General features: G+C 43.7%; 1 protein-coding gene and 1 pseudogene across 1 annotated transcript; both read right to left on the bottom strand.

The window, feature by feature from the left end:
* Nucleotides 1-4,245: 4,245 nt before the first annotated feature.
* Nucleotides 4,246-5,600, bottom strand: LOC113886088 (annotated as a pseudogene).
* A 641-nt stretch (nucleotides 5,601-6,241) lies between these two features.
* Nucleotides 6,242-7,483, bottom strand: LOC113886089 (upstream-binding factor 1-like protein 1). Its single transcript, XM_027532020.1, has one exon. It carries the CDS (start codon nucleotides 7,469-7,471, stop codon nucleotides 6,242-6,244), a length of 1,230 nt encoding a protein of 409 aa, XP_027387821.1. The 5' UTR covers nucleotides 7,472-7,483.
* Nucleotides 7,484-14,110: the final 6,627 nt, after the last annotated feature.

Raw genomic sequence — 14,110 nt, forward strand, 5'->3', positions numbered from 1 at the left:
GATAAGGTATATTGTCATGGTCTTGGAGATGGTCAATGCCTGTTGTCCAGTCTTTTAGATGGAATAAAAAGTACCCAGCCAGAAGTAGACATGACCTCCCTATTGTTTATAATCTCTGAGTTTTTAAGCAGTTTTTTCCATGGTAACTAATAATCTATTTCCTTGGCAGATATCCTGGCAACGTTTGAATCCAATGTTTTCCAGTTAAAACTACCTTTCTAATAACCTTAAGACTTTTCACCCAATGAGATTCTACATAAACCCTCCTCTCTCATAGGTCATTTTATTTTAATATTAATTTTGACTGGCATATTCTCTCATCTCTCCACAGTAACTTTTTCACTCAGTAATGAAGTAAGCAGTCAGCACATCAGGTTGTTCGATGATGCAAGAAGTCTGAAGTATGAACATGACAGCCTCCATGCATCTTTGGATGGTGGAACATTGAAGTATTTTGCCTCATGGGGAGCCCAGAGCTTCACCTCCAGAAAACAGTTCTGGTAGACGCTTGTGGACAGCTCTTGGGACTGGGCTGTAGGCTTCTGTAAGGATTCCTGGATAAGGAAGGACGATGGCATACTGGACGAGTCCAACAGGGACAACGTTCTCCTTGTGTGTGTGAAGCAGGATGACCATTACCAACTCTGGACCACCGCCCCCACCACGCCTCTGTACATAGAGAGACCTCTGGGCAGGGTTGGGGTGTTCCTTGATTGTGACAGAGGGAATGTAAGTTTTGTGGATGTTGCCAAGCATTCCCTCCTTTGGAGGTACAATGATAGCATGTGCACTTTCCCTGTCAGGCCCTTCATCTGCACTGGCCACAGGTGAGGAGGCTGAGTCACGGCCCAGACGGGGTGCTCAGGACTGCTTCTCTGGCGGAGCCCTTGTCCAGTGCTGCAAAAGAATACTTCATTGTCTTTAGGCTCTTTCTACTGTAATGGACCCTCCTTTTTAGTTCTACATTATAAAGCAGGTGCTAACTGCCAACTTTTGTTGGTTTCTAACATCTTGACAGTGAAATCTTCCATTATAGCCATTTGTCTGGAGTATATGAAATGGTTATTCACCTGTGTTGTGAGCTTGCTGGACTCAACAAAATATGACCATGTGCTTCCCATTTCCTGCCCCCCAGGGCTTAAACAGGATGGACAGACCTGGTCTCTAACCAGATCCAGGTCAGCCCCCAACCTTCTCCTCCTTCCTTGAAAACTACTCTGTCCTACACATCTATTCACCCTCAGAGCAAAAACCGATTTGCAGGGAAATCTCCACTGACCTGGAGACTGGGATAAGCATTTCTTTCAGAGAATCCAGAATTAGCAGGTCCTTTTTGTCTACAATAATAAAAAGAAAGTGCTTCATGAGGGGCACTGGACAAATCTTTGCCTGAAGAAATTAATAAATAAATACTCCTTATTGGAAAGGAGTTTTGCAGTAAAAGTTAGGGACTAGAGTCTAAAAGTTTAAGTTTTCAAGATTTGAAAGTGGATGTCAAAAACTAAGTAGATTACACACATTGAGCTTAAGTGTATTTGTATGTTGGAGGCTCTGTTAAGCGTAGATATTATAAGTGTGGGGGTGATTGTGGGCATTGCAATCATACTGGTGGTATGTTACTCTTTTTTATTATTTTAATTTAGGATTATCACCTGGGCATGAAGGATGGGATGGTATGACAGGGAGCATGTCTGTTCCCATTTTCCGATCACACAATAGAGCATTTCTTTTAATTTAAATATTTTTGCCCCACACTGAATTACATAGTCACCATTGTATTTCTAACACTAAAGATACTTCCTAAATATATATTGATAAGTTTTTCAATACTGGTTCTTTAAACGTACTCTCTAGCTCATGTTGAAATGTTGCCGAAACCAGCATTCAAGAAACCAAGCACCACACTCGGAGAGTTGGAAAACTCAGGTTTATTACACCAATGGGCACAGAGGAGTTAACACTCCAAGCTCTGAGCCCTGAACAAAGGGATTACAGAGTTTTTATAGACAGAGTGTAGTAGGCAACACTAGCTGCTAATAGGCTGGTTTAAACAAGGTGTTTCACACACGGAAACAATGGTCAGCATGGGGAGGGTGATGTCTGACCTGGACAGGCATGATTAAGCAGGATTGCGGGCTGGGTGACTGCAAAGAGTAGGACAAGGGTGAGTGAGTAAAGTCCAGTTCCTAGTATTGCAAGTCCCCACTTTCTGAGACTATGTGACCTATGTGATCTAGACTTTGCAAGGGGCAAGCTGAGTTACAGAGGCAGAAGGAGGAGGAGGTTAGGTAAAATTTAACTTTTCTTCAAAAAACCTTACTACATCTTAATAGCAAGAGTCCCCTATATTACCTGCTATTTGAAATAAAAATAATCATGTCTTTGGCGCTAATTTCACAAATTTCATATTGAGCAGAGAAGCAAATCATATAATTTGCAGCATGGTTTTCCAAATACATTCAGCATTTCAACCATTTAGAATTCATTTAAGTACAGATATTTCTTCATAGTCATGAGAATGAAAGTGTGTTTTTATATTTACCACAATAACAAAAGCACCTACAAGGATCTAGATGGGGGAAAAAAAGAAGTACTTCACTTTACTTTTTGGCTGCTTCAAGTTATCTTACTTGGAATACACAGAAAAAAATCCACAAGTGAGAAGTTGTGTTCTATGGTTATGTCTTTTAAACAATGTTTTTTATTTACAATTTTTTTCCTAATTAAAAGCACCAGCTGCAGATACAGGCTGCTAAAAACATGAGACATTACAAACCCATTAAAAGACAGCTTGCCAAACGTGACATAATGGACATGAATTTGAGCAAACTCCAGAAGATAGTGAAAGACCGGGAAGCCTGGCGTGCTGCAGTCCACAGGGTCGCAAAGAGTCGGACACCACAGTGAGTGAACAGCAACAATAATGCCAAACATATAGAGTTGGCCAAAAAATTCGTTCAGGCTTTTCCATAAGCTGTTGTGGAAAAACCCAAATGAACTTTTTGGCCAACCCAATACTTATTTTAAAAAACCCTTTAAGGAGACAAAAACCATGCAGCGAACAGATTTACCCACCGCGCCAGGCAGCTCTTTCCAATTTCCCTGCCTGTATTCCCAGTAAGTTGGACAAGGAGTGCTGACCCCAGAGCCTCACTCATGGTGACTGTCAGGACTCAACAACGGGGGGAGGCAGCTCTGGGTCTGTGACAGAGCGTGACACCTCCTGGACCAGCACCTCCAGAACCGCAGGCCCTGAGGGCCACCCCAACCAGTCGGAAGAAGTGGGAGGCGCACACAAAGGGGCTGACTAGCTTTCAGTGGTTCACCTCCCCACAGGAATCTTTCTGCCGCCTCCTCACATTCCTGTAAAGCTTTGAAGTTTTATTTATCTGTTTTTCCTAAACACTTAGTGAAGGGAATGGCTACCCACTCCAGTATCCTGGCCTGGAGAATTCCATGGGCAGAGGAGCTTGGTGGGCTACAGTTCATGGGGTCGCAAAGAGTCGGACATGACTGAGAAATTTTCACCTTCACTTTAGCTGTATGAGGCTAGCTGTAATGGCTCCCTGGGGGCTTGCTTGCTGTCTGTTTTAAATTCTTATGATTAAAAAACTTTGAGGCACTGAATTGGGATGGTATTTACAACAGCTTTACATAACTGAAAGGTGAAGGGGAGGCTCAAAGTTCACACAAATGCACGCATGCATGTACACTTGCGTTGGCCTCTGTGAAGCTAGAGTGGAATATTAAATATCAAGTACTGAATTTTGGGGGTGGCTTCCCAGGTGGCTCAGTGGTAAAGAATCCACTTGCCAATGCAGGAGAATGTTCGATCTCTGGATCAGGAAGATCACCTGAAGGAGGAAATAGCAACCCACTCCAGTATTCTTCCTGAAAAATTCCAGAGGACCCTCACAGGCTACTGTCCAGAGGGTCACAAAGAGTTGGACCCAACTAAGTGGCTGAGCACACAGGCACACACTGAATTTCTAACTGTAAATTTAAGAGCTTGTCCCTAACTTTACATGTATACAGATAACAGAATGGTCACTACAAGCACTTTAATATCAAAACAGATGTTAAATGTTAAGGTTCTTATTTAAACTGCTCTACATACAAAATGCCTTAGAAGCAAAGAAAGGCTTAAACATAGAGAGATAAACATAATGTAGAGTGTGTCTGACCTCCTTGTATCGGCTCTGGAAGAAGGAGAAGAGCACACACAGGTAAAAAAAAGCCACACACTCAGAGGTAGTAGGAGCTGACAGCGAGGCTGTGGTCTGGACTGACCCTCTCCAGCGAACTGTTCAGTTCCCTCTGGGTGTCTGTTTCCCTCCTTCATATACCCACTCACCAGGCTGGTGACGATGAAGGCCCACAGCTCCCAGTCATTAGTGAGCCTCAAAGCTGTGGTGAACTGGACTTCAGCGCTGTCCATGCCGTTGGCAGAGACACAGGCCAGGCCCCGCAGGGTACGCAGCTGAGTTCTGCGGCTAGGAGGGTCGGAAGGCGGGGGTCGCGGTGCCGGCGCAGCCAACAGACCTGGGAGATCTCCTGCAGCCCAGTGGCCTGTAAACTCTGCCCAGCCTACACGTGCTGGTGTACTTACACAGGATTTTTTGGAAGGAGGACAGGATGGGCTGCAATCGAGCATTTTAAGCTTCTCCAGCCATGAGGACAAGTCTGTGTGTTTCCGCACCTTCTCTCGGTAGCTGGCTTGAAAGGAGCGCATCACAGTCTCCATTTGACAAGTGCGCACACGTGTTCCTTGGATGTCGGGTGGAAGAGGTCGGTGGGTTTGCTGGATCAGCAGGATCTCTTCGTGTGCAATGTGGAGATGGTCTAGATGCATTGCTGTTGCTGCTCATGCCCTTTACCTGCCTGGCATCAGGAGCACCTACCTGGAGCACCAGGAAGAAGGTACACAGACTTTCTGAGTGGGGTTCCCTTGCGGGTCCTCTACTATCTGTACACGGAGGTTCAACAGTGGGTGGACTTCCTGCAACAGCAGCCGCATCCCTTGCTGAGCGGGAACAGCGCCCATGTGTACTCAGATCCGACCACCTAGGCGTACGCAGCCCCACACGCAGGAGGCTGCAGGCTGATGGGGGGTCCTTCTCAAGTGTGTGCAGTCGTGTAAGCTGGAAGGCCAAGCGGCAGTGCCAGGACAGGGTCTGCGTGAGATCTAGATTGCTTCTCACAGCAGAGACTTTCCTGAATCAATGGAAGTCTCTTGATAGCATAATTCAGACAAAAGCCTTGCTGCTTCAGATTTAGCATCTTTGAAACAGCGGGTTTTGCTGTAATGTCAGCCTGCCCTCTCCAGGTGGCTACCTGCCTGCTCTCTGTTCTCAGTGTGAAGAAACAGCAGGGAGCCAAGCTGCAGGTGTGTTCGGGCTTCAGTGGGTTGCGGTAGCTTGAAGGAGAACATGGCCTTCAAGCAGTGCATGCACAGGGCTGGAAGTGCTCCTGGAAGCTCAAGAGCAGCAGGTACTAGGACTCAGTCTCCAGGCATCATCAGGGGAAATCCTGCCTTAATGCTTTGAAGCATCAGCTTTAAAGTCACAGTCAGGACAATAACGTATCTTTACTTTTAACATCGTTTTAGACATATGGCAAGACATAGTATGATATAAATTTCAGTATAACAAGTATAAATATTATCATTATTTCTGGTATTATAATTGTTTACCAAGAAACACAGTTATGAACAATAAAATAAACCTCTAAGATTTTTAGCAACAAAATTAACACTATAAAAGATGCAACTACTTAGTAAATGCAAGTTTTCATGAAAACAAAACAAAACAAAAAAAACGAAAGAAGCCAGGAACTTTCAGGGGAAAAAAAAGAAAGTATAATGAGAGGGCATTAACCTTAAACAGATTTTCAAATATATCCTGGTTTGCAGGAGGAGGGGTGGGTGGTATTGGAGGTTGGAGCAATGCTAGTTCATATTTACAGTTATTCTCCCAGCAATATCCCCTCCTTTCATGTATATGGACCTGATGCAGTGAATACTTCTCAAGTTCTCTTCTTCCCAACCTATCCTACTTTATATGGAGGAGGAAGGGAAAGGAAAGAAAGAAAGAAGCAAGGAAAAGAGGGAGGGAAATGGGCAAGGAGGAGACTCCACTCCCTTTGGTAACTCTAGATTCCCTAGAGTTTTGCTGCAAAGTCCTTTGTTCCACCATTTAAGGGATAAAAAAATAATTTTGGAGTCTGAGTCAGAGGAGTCCCCTTAGGAAGGTGAGTTACAGACAGTACTCTCAACATCACAATCTTTATCTTCATCCCCAGTGCTTTCAAATTTGCAGTCTTCATCTTCTCTGCACTGGTCTGAGGACTTAGTGGCATCCCCCTCTGCATCTTCCTCCTTTTCCTCTGATCTCCCTGAGGTAGGAGAATGTTCTCCAGTCGTGTCTGATGATGCTAACTCTGCAGCCTGAAACACCGGGTCCTCTTTAAGCCTTCCTTGCAAATTCCCTGATGATGGGGACTGCAGACCCATCCTTCTAATCTTGGGGTTCGGGCCCCCCATCATACTCATGTTCTTAGGCTTAGCACAGGTCACCTCTCTGTAAGCAGCATATTCTTCAGGAGACAGAGTCCTGAGCCAGAGATCAAGGTCCACCTTGTACTGTGTCTGCAGTTCCTCTGCCTGCTTCTTATAAAGCTCCTTCTGGTCCTGGGGGACCCTCTGCCAGCGTCTACTGATCTCCACCATGCGCTCCCTCGGGGGCACCACTTTCAGCTCCCTGCTCGACCAGAGATCCTGGTGGAACTTGTGATAGCCATTCATCGGTGGCTTCTCAGGCTCTCCGTGGAATTTCCATTTCACGGGTAAATGGTTTTCTGGGGGAGGCTTCACTTTTTGGACATGTTCCTGAAACTTCTTTGGCACTTTGCTTTGACTTCCTTTGGGGACATTAGGTTTCTTGGAGTTCTGGACAAGTTCAGGGTGCTGTTCTCTGAACAGAGTCATTTTCTCCTGAAACTCCTGTTTCTCTTTCTGGAAATCTTGACTGTATTTCAGCTTGAGCTGTTCTGGCAGCTTCCTGTATTCCTCAGACAGAACTTTGATCAGCTCCTGGTTGCTCATCTTGGGGTGTTTTTGGAGGTACTGAGGTCTCATCTCTTTTAAAAAGCGGAGGTAAGCTGTCAGGGGCTTCTTGGGTAAATCAGGATGTTTCTTGTGTTTTTTTCTTTTGGAATTGTTAATGTTTTCCTTAGCCTCCAAGATTAATTCTTTCAAAGTGCGGAACTTTCTCAAGTTATAGGAAATCTCTAACCATTTGAGTTTGCACATTTCCCCAGAAAAATCTTTAAAAGCTACTTTACCCCAGTCCATCACTGACTGGGTCACTTTGAATGTGTGCCTGTCGTTGGATGGAATGTTTTTCTCCATACATTCCAGTAACTGCATAATGTCTTCCTTGGACCAGTCATCTTGACTTTCAGGCATCGCCATTTCTAGGTCTTTGGGACACTTAAATGGTCCCAGCAGTTCAGGCACCTCAGTAGAATCTTCAGCTTCGTCACTCTCAAAATTCAGCAGATGAGTTATTTCCGAAGTCTTGCAGTGTGCAATTCTATGTTTCTGTGGAGAAAGAAAAGGAAAGTTCTCCTATGTGATACATGAGAGAAGCACACCCTGCTTGAGATATGTCCTTTCTATCCTTTCATTTACCCTTAAGAATGTAAATGAAAATTGGCCCAACCTCTGAGTTGAGACTCTTATTGAACATTATGAAGCTTCTTTTCCATAATTAAAAATCCTCAGGCGCTTTCCCAACATGCCTTCTAATCAGTCTTACCACAGGGTGTTTTACATACAAATGAACAAAACAAAAGACTGGTTGCCCCCTCAGGGGACAAATAATAAGTGAAAATGAAACAAAATTTAAAAAATTAAAATTCCTGAAAAGGAAAGGACTTTAAAATACCATTGAGATACCATGGTCAGTCACTCAGTCAGTTCAGTCGCTCAGTCATGTCCGACTCTTTGCGACCCCATGAATCGCAGCACACCAGGCCTCCCTGTCCATCACCAACTCCCGGAGTTCACCCAGACTCACGTCCATCAAATCAGTGATGCCATCCAGCCATCTCATCCTCTGTCGTCCCCTTCTCCTCCTGCCCCCAATCCCTCCCAGCCTCAGAGTCTTTTCCAATGAGTCAACTCTTCGCATGAGGTGGCCAAAGTACTGGAGTTTCAGCTTTAGCATCAGTCCTTCCAATGAACACCCAGGACCGATCTCCTTTAGAATGGACTGGTTGGATTTCCTTGCAGTCCAAAGGACTCTCAAGAGTCTTCTCCAACACCACAGTTCAAAAGCATCAATTCTTCGGCACTCAGCTTTCTTCACAGTCCAACTCTCACATCCATACATGACCACTGGAAAAACCATAGTCTTGACTAGACAGACCTTTGTTGGCAAAGTAATGTCTCTGCTTTTGAATATGCTATCTAGGTTGGTCATAACTTTCCTTCCAAGGAGTAAGCATCTTTTAATTTCATGGCTGCAGTCACCATCTGTAGTGATTTTGGAGCCCAGAAAAATAAAGTCTGACACTGTTTCCACTGTTTCCCCATCTATTTCCCATGAAGTGATGGGACTGGATGCCATGATCTTCGTTTTCTGAATGCTGAGCTTTAAGTCAACTTTTTCACTCTCCACTTTCACTTTCATCAAGAGGCTTTTTAGTTCCTCTTCACTTTCTGCCATAAGGGTGGTGTCATCTGCATATCTGAGGTTATTGATATTTCTCCCGGCAATCCTGATTCCAGCTTGTGCTTCTTCCAGCCCAGTGTTTCTCATGATGTACTCTGCATAGAAGTTAAATAAGCAGGGTGACAATATACAGCCTTGACATACTCCTTTTCCTATTTGGAACCAGTCTGTTGTTCCATGTCCAGTTATAACTGTTGCTTCCTGACCTGCATATAGGTTTCTCAAGAGGCAATCAGGTGGTCTGGTATTTCTATCTCTTTCAGAATTTTCTACAGTTTATTGTGATCCACACAGTCAAAGGCTTTGGCATAGTCAATAAAGCAGAAATGGATGTTTTTCTTGAACTCTCTTGCTTTTTCCATGATCCAGCGGATGTTGGCAATTTGATCTCTGGTTCCTCTGCCTTTTCTAAAACCAGCTTGAACATCTGGAAGTTCATGGTTCACGTATTGCTGAAGCCTGGCTTGAAGAATTTTGAGCATTACTTTAGTAGCATCTGAGATGAGTGCAATTGTGTGGTAGTTTGAGCATTCTTTGGCATTGCATTTCTTAGGGATTGGAATGAAAACTGACCTTTTCTATTCCTGTGGCCACTGCTGAGTTTTCCAAATTTGCTGTCATATTGAGTGCAGCACTTTCACAGCATCATCTTCCAGGATTTGAAATAGCTCAACTGGAATTGCATCACCTCCACAGATACCATGGTACCTGTATTGGAATGTCCAAAATCCCAAACAGTGACATTACCAAATCCTGGAGAGAATTTGGAAAAACAGCAACTTTGATTCATTGTTAATGGGAATGCACAATGATGCAGGTATTCTGAACAGTAATAGGGAACTTTCTTATCAAACTAAATATCCTTTTAATATTATTCAGTAATCATGTTTCTTTGTATTTAACCAAATTGGCTAAAAACCTGAAAACCTCATTAAAAAAAAAAAAAAAAAAAAACTGCAGAGGGATGCTTTAGCAGCTTTGTTCATAATTGTCAAAACTTGAAAGCAACCAACATGTCTTTAGATAGTTGACTGGATAAAGAAACTACACTACCTACAGACAATGGAACATTATTCAGTGCTAAAAAGAAATGAGAGATCAGGCTAGAAAGAGACATGGAGTATACTTGAATACACATCACTAAGTAAAAGAAGCTAATCTGAAAATAATATGTATTTCATGAGTCCAACTGTAAGACATTCTAGAAAAACAAAAATATGGAGATAGTGAAGTAACTTGTCATTTTCAGGAGTTTGAGCTTCCCAGGTGGCACTAGTGGTAAAGAATCAAATACACCTGCCAATCCAAGAGATGCAAGGGATGTCAGTTTGATCCCTAGGTCAAGAAGATCCTCTGGATGGGGAAATGGCAACCCACTCCAGTATTCTTGCCTGGAGAATTCCATGGACAGACGAGCCTGGCAGGCTACAGTCCATGGGGGTCACGAAGAGTCAGACACAACTCAGCAACCTTCACTTACTCACAGCTACTATCACTGCGTCCATGCAATTCTCTTGGGAGGTCCAAGCTGACGTAATCTATAAAAATGGTGGTGGTAAAGAGAAGGAAACAAAATTATAGTATTGAAAAGAAAACTGTGCATAAGATGATATCTGTAGGGGATCTTATAAGAAGGAAAAACTATTATACCAATAGATTATTTTTCAAAAGTAGCAAAGAAGTAGGAATACATATTCAATATTAAAATACTTTTTGATTCTAACAAAACTCTGAATATTTAGGCTTTTGTTGTGATATTTAGCTGTGTTCAAGTCTTTTGCAACTCCATGGACTGTAGCTGTCAGACTCCTGTGTCCTTGGGATTTCCCAGGCAAGAATACTGGAGTGGGCTGCCATTTCCTTCTCCAAGGTATCTTCCTGACATGGGGATCAAACCCAAGTCTCCTTTATTGGCAGGCAGAGTCTTTTCCACTGAGCCACCAAGGAAGCCAGTTCAACCCTACTTACTTCATTATACTTTGTTTTCTTGCTCTGTTTGATTCAATGGCTTTTTCAGCCATGTACTGAAAAGCATCACAGCTCTTTCCCACTTCAGGATATCCACCCACCCCACCCTATTTATCCTTCAAGTCTGTCTTCAGATGCCACTCCCTTATGCCACTGCCTTAAGTTTATACTTCATTATGCATTCCTTTGAGTGGGTTGCTGCCCGAGGACCAGCCCCGGCTGATCCAGGGTACTCCAAGGAGAGACAGCGTAGGAGAGGGTCAGGATACGATAGCTTCAATTAGATATTAATTAGAGATATAAAGAGTAATAGAATAAGGATAGCTCAGTAGGAAAATTCAGTGGAGAAAAGAGGCTGAGTAGCTTGGTTTACGCGGGAGACCAATAAAACTTCAAGACAAGAAGTTTGCACCACTTACGTAGGCCGCAGGCGTCCTTCCGTTCTCCCGAAGGAGAGGAGACACTGAGGCCTCCCCGGTTGGATCTTAGAAGCCCAGGCATAATTAGTAAGCATGGTGGGTTCCGCGCTCCAGATGGAGACTCAGCCAGAGTGAGAGAGAGAGCGACATGGGGAGACCAGTATTTCGAGAAACTGATCCCAATTCTTTATTTTCCATGGTCTACTTTTATACACTGAGATGTTATGCAAAAGTCACGCGGGGTCAGCAGTCCTGACTTTTATCAAAGTCAGGTGCTTCATACAAATGTATACAGAGGTCTTAGGGGTGTTACATCATCTTCTGGCCAGGGGGGCCTGCAGACAATTTATGACCCTCTCCTTGTGACAGTGGTCAGTCAACCAGGACACTTATTTCTCCAGGGATGATTATTCTTAAAACAGACGCCACCCAAATAAAGTTACATTCCTACAGGGTGAGGGTGTAGTGGGTTTTAGTTAAGGAAAGAATTTACTTAGCCTAAGGTCTAACGTGATTAATATCAAAGGTTAATTCTATATATTCATTAATGTGTGTAAGGGCAGGGGATATGGAGACTTAGCAACAAACATTGGCTCAACAAATGAAAAACCCTTCACCAACACAATTTCTAATTAGCCCATTATACTTATACTAATAGTTTTCTAACTTTTCTAAGGAACCTGTTTTTAGAAGATTTAAAGCATCTCCTGCCTCTCACGGTTGGGAGGCTGTGAGCAATCACATGTGGCCGGACAAGCCTGTCAGGCAGGCTAGAGAAACTTCAGAGGAGTTTGTAGGTTAAAACACTCTTATCACGCCCAGGAATTATTATTAACTGGAGCTCTAGGTTAACTCCTTCTCCGAAAGAGGTGGTGGGGGACAGCCCCCCGTAAAGTCAGAGGTGTAGGTAAGAGCACAAAGTAGTAAAGTAGGCAGGCTCTGGTTATGGGGGTAGACGCTCGAGGATTTCCAGGGGGACTCCTGAGGCTCGATCCCGCCTTTGCGTATGTCGAGCCTCCTTCCTCATGACCTTTGTCACGGGCGGAGTACCTCACTCTGGCCCCCAACAGGTTGCCATTTCCTTCTCCAATGCACGAAAGTGAAACGTGAAAGTGAAGTCGCTCAGTTGTATCTGACTCTTCACGACCCCATGGACTGCAGCCTACCAGGCCCCTCCGTCCATGGGATTTTCCAGGCAAGAGTACTAGAGTACTAGAGTACATGGGGTCACTAGGAGTCGGACACGACTGAGCGACTTCACTTTCACGTTTCACTTTCGTGCATTGGAGAAGGAAATGGCAACCCACTCCAGTGTTCTTGCCCGGAGAATCCCAGGGATGGAGAGCCTGGTGGGCTGCTATCTATGGGGTCGTACAGAGTCGGATACAACTGAAGCGACTTAGCAGCAGCACATTGATTCAAATTGTAACTAGAATTCCTATAACTTTTATTCAATTCCTTGCTCTCTGACTATAGCCTTCATAAGGGTAGGAAGGATGACTGTATTGTTCATAACTCCCCCTCGGTACTTAAAACAAATGTTAATACATAAGCAACAAAATAACCCAAGAATGCATTCAGATGCAGTATTCACAGTATTGAAAATATATTTACAGACTGAAAGACAGTCTCAAATAACAGTGACAAAATCTCAAGTCAAAATACTCTTGGCTAGTAGATGTGAATTTAATAATCCAGAGTGATTTCAAGGAATTCCACATAAATCTTGGGCAAAACAATATTCTCTTTAAAGTCTTAGCTTTCTATTTATTCAGGACTTTTGACTGATCGCCTGTTCTCTTCAGGAACTAGCTAATTAAAAGTCTTATTACTAATCCACGTTAAGATTCTCTAGCTCAGGGATTTTCCAAAATCAGAACAACTGACATTTGGAACTGCTTATTTATTTCTTGTTGGGCTCTCCTCTGCCTTGTAGGCTGCTTAACAGAATCCATGGTGTCTACCCATGAAATAATAGTAACATCCAATTGTGACAACCTAACATTTATCCACATATCAACAATTGCCCTCTGGAAGGAAAAATCACCCCCAATTGAAACCATTGCAGTGAAAAAAGAAATGAGACATTGCTCATGATAAAATTTGTATTTTTAGTTATGACGAGAAAACGTAAACATGAATTTCTCTTCCGTGTTCATTCAGGCCTCCTTCCTCCTTCTCTAGTGTGCAGTGTCCATCTGCATTCCACTCTAACCAGATCTCCTCAAAGATGTGGGTGTCTACCCGAACACAAAGAAATTCCTTTTCCCTCTTTTCTAATGCTAGCAACGTAACTTCTTGAAAGTGTTAGTTCCCCAGTCGTGTCCGACTCTTTGGGACCCCATAGACTGTAGCCCGCCAGGCTCCTCTGTCCATGGAATCCTCTAGGCAAGAACACTGGAGTGGGTAGCCATTCCCTTCTCCAGGGATCTTCCTGACCCAGGGATTGAAACCCAGGTCTCCCACATTGCAGGTGGAGTCTGAGCCACCAGGGATGCTCATAGTCTAGGTAACAACACACAAAATGAGTAGCAAGTCATCATGACACCCCAATACAGAGCTGGAAAGAACACTCTTCTTTAAAAGGTTACACTGCTAGTGTTAAAAGAATGGGGGCTCCCCTACTGTCCCTCAGATGGTAAAGAATCTGCCTGCAATGTGGGAGACCTGGGTTCAGTCCCTGGGTTGGGAAGATCCCCCGGAGAAGTGAATGGCAACCCACTCTAATATTCTTGCCTGGAGACTTCCATGGACAGAGGAACCTGGCAGGCTATATTCCATGGAGTCGCAGAGTCAGACATGACTGAATGACTAACACTTTCATTTTTCACCTGGACTATATACCTTTGGTAAACTTTATATAAAATATCAATATATAGGTTTAATGTCTGTTACTTTATCTTGAAAGGTTTGTGACTGTGCCTTCCACGTCTAACAGGCAGAGTAATTCTCAGAGCTTCTGCAAGTCTGTCTCCTGAGTTATACTCT

The sequence above is a fragment of the Bos indicus x Bos taurus genome, chromosome 29 (assembly GCF_003369695.1).
Source record: "Bos indicus x Bos taurus breed Angus x Brahman F1 hybrid chromosome 29, Bos_hybrid_MaternalHap_v2.0, whole genome shotgun sequence".
Lineage (NCBI taxonomy): Eukaryota > Metazoa > Chordata > Mammalia > Artiodactyla > Bovidae > Bos > Bos indicus x Bos taurus.

What these genes read in the sequence shown, in the direction of transcription:
- LOC113886089 (XM_027532020.1), bottom strand. Translation starts at nt 7,471, where the DNA reads ATGGCGATGCCTGAAAGTCAAGATGACTGGTCCAAGGAAGACATTATG.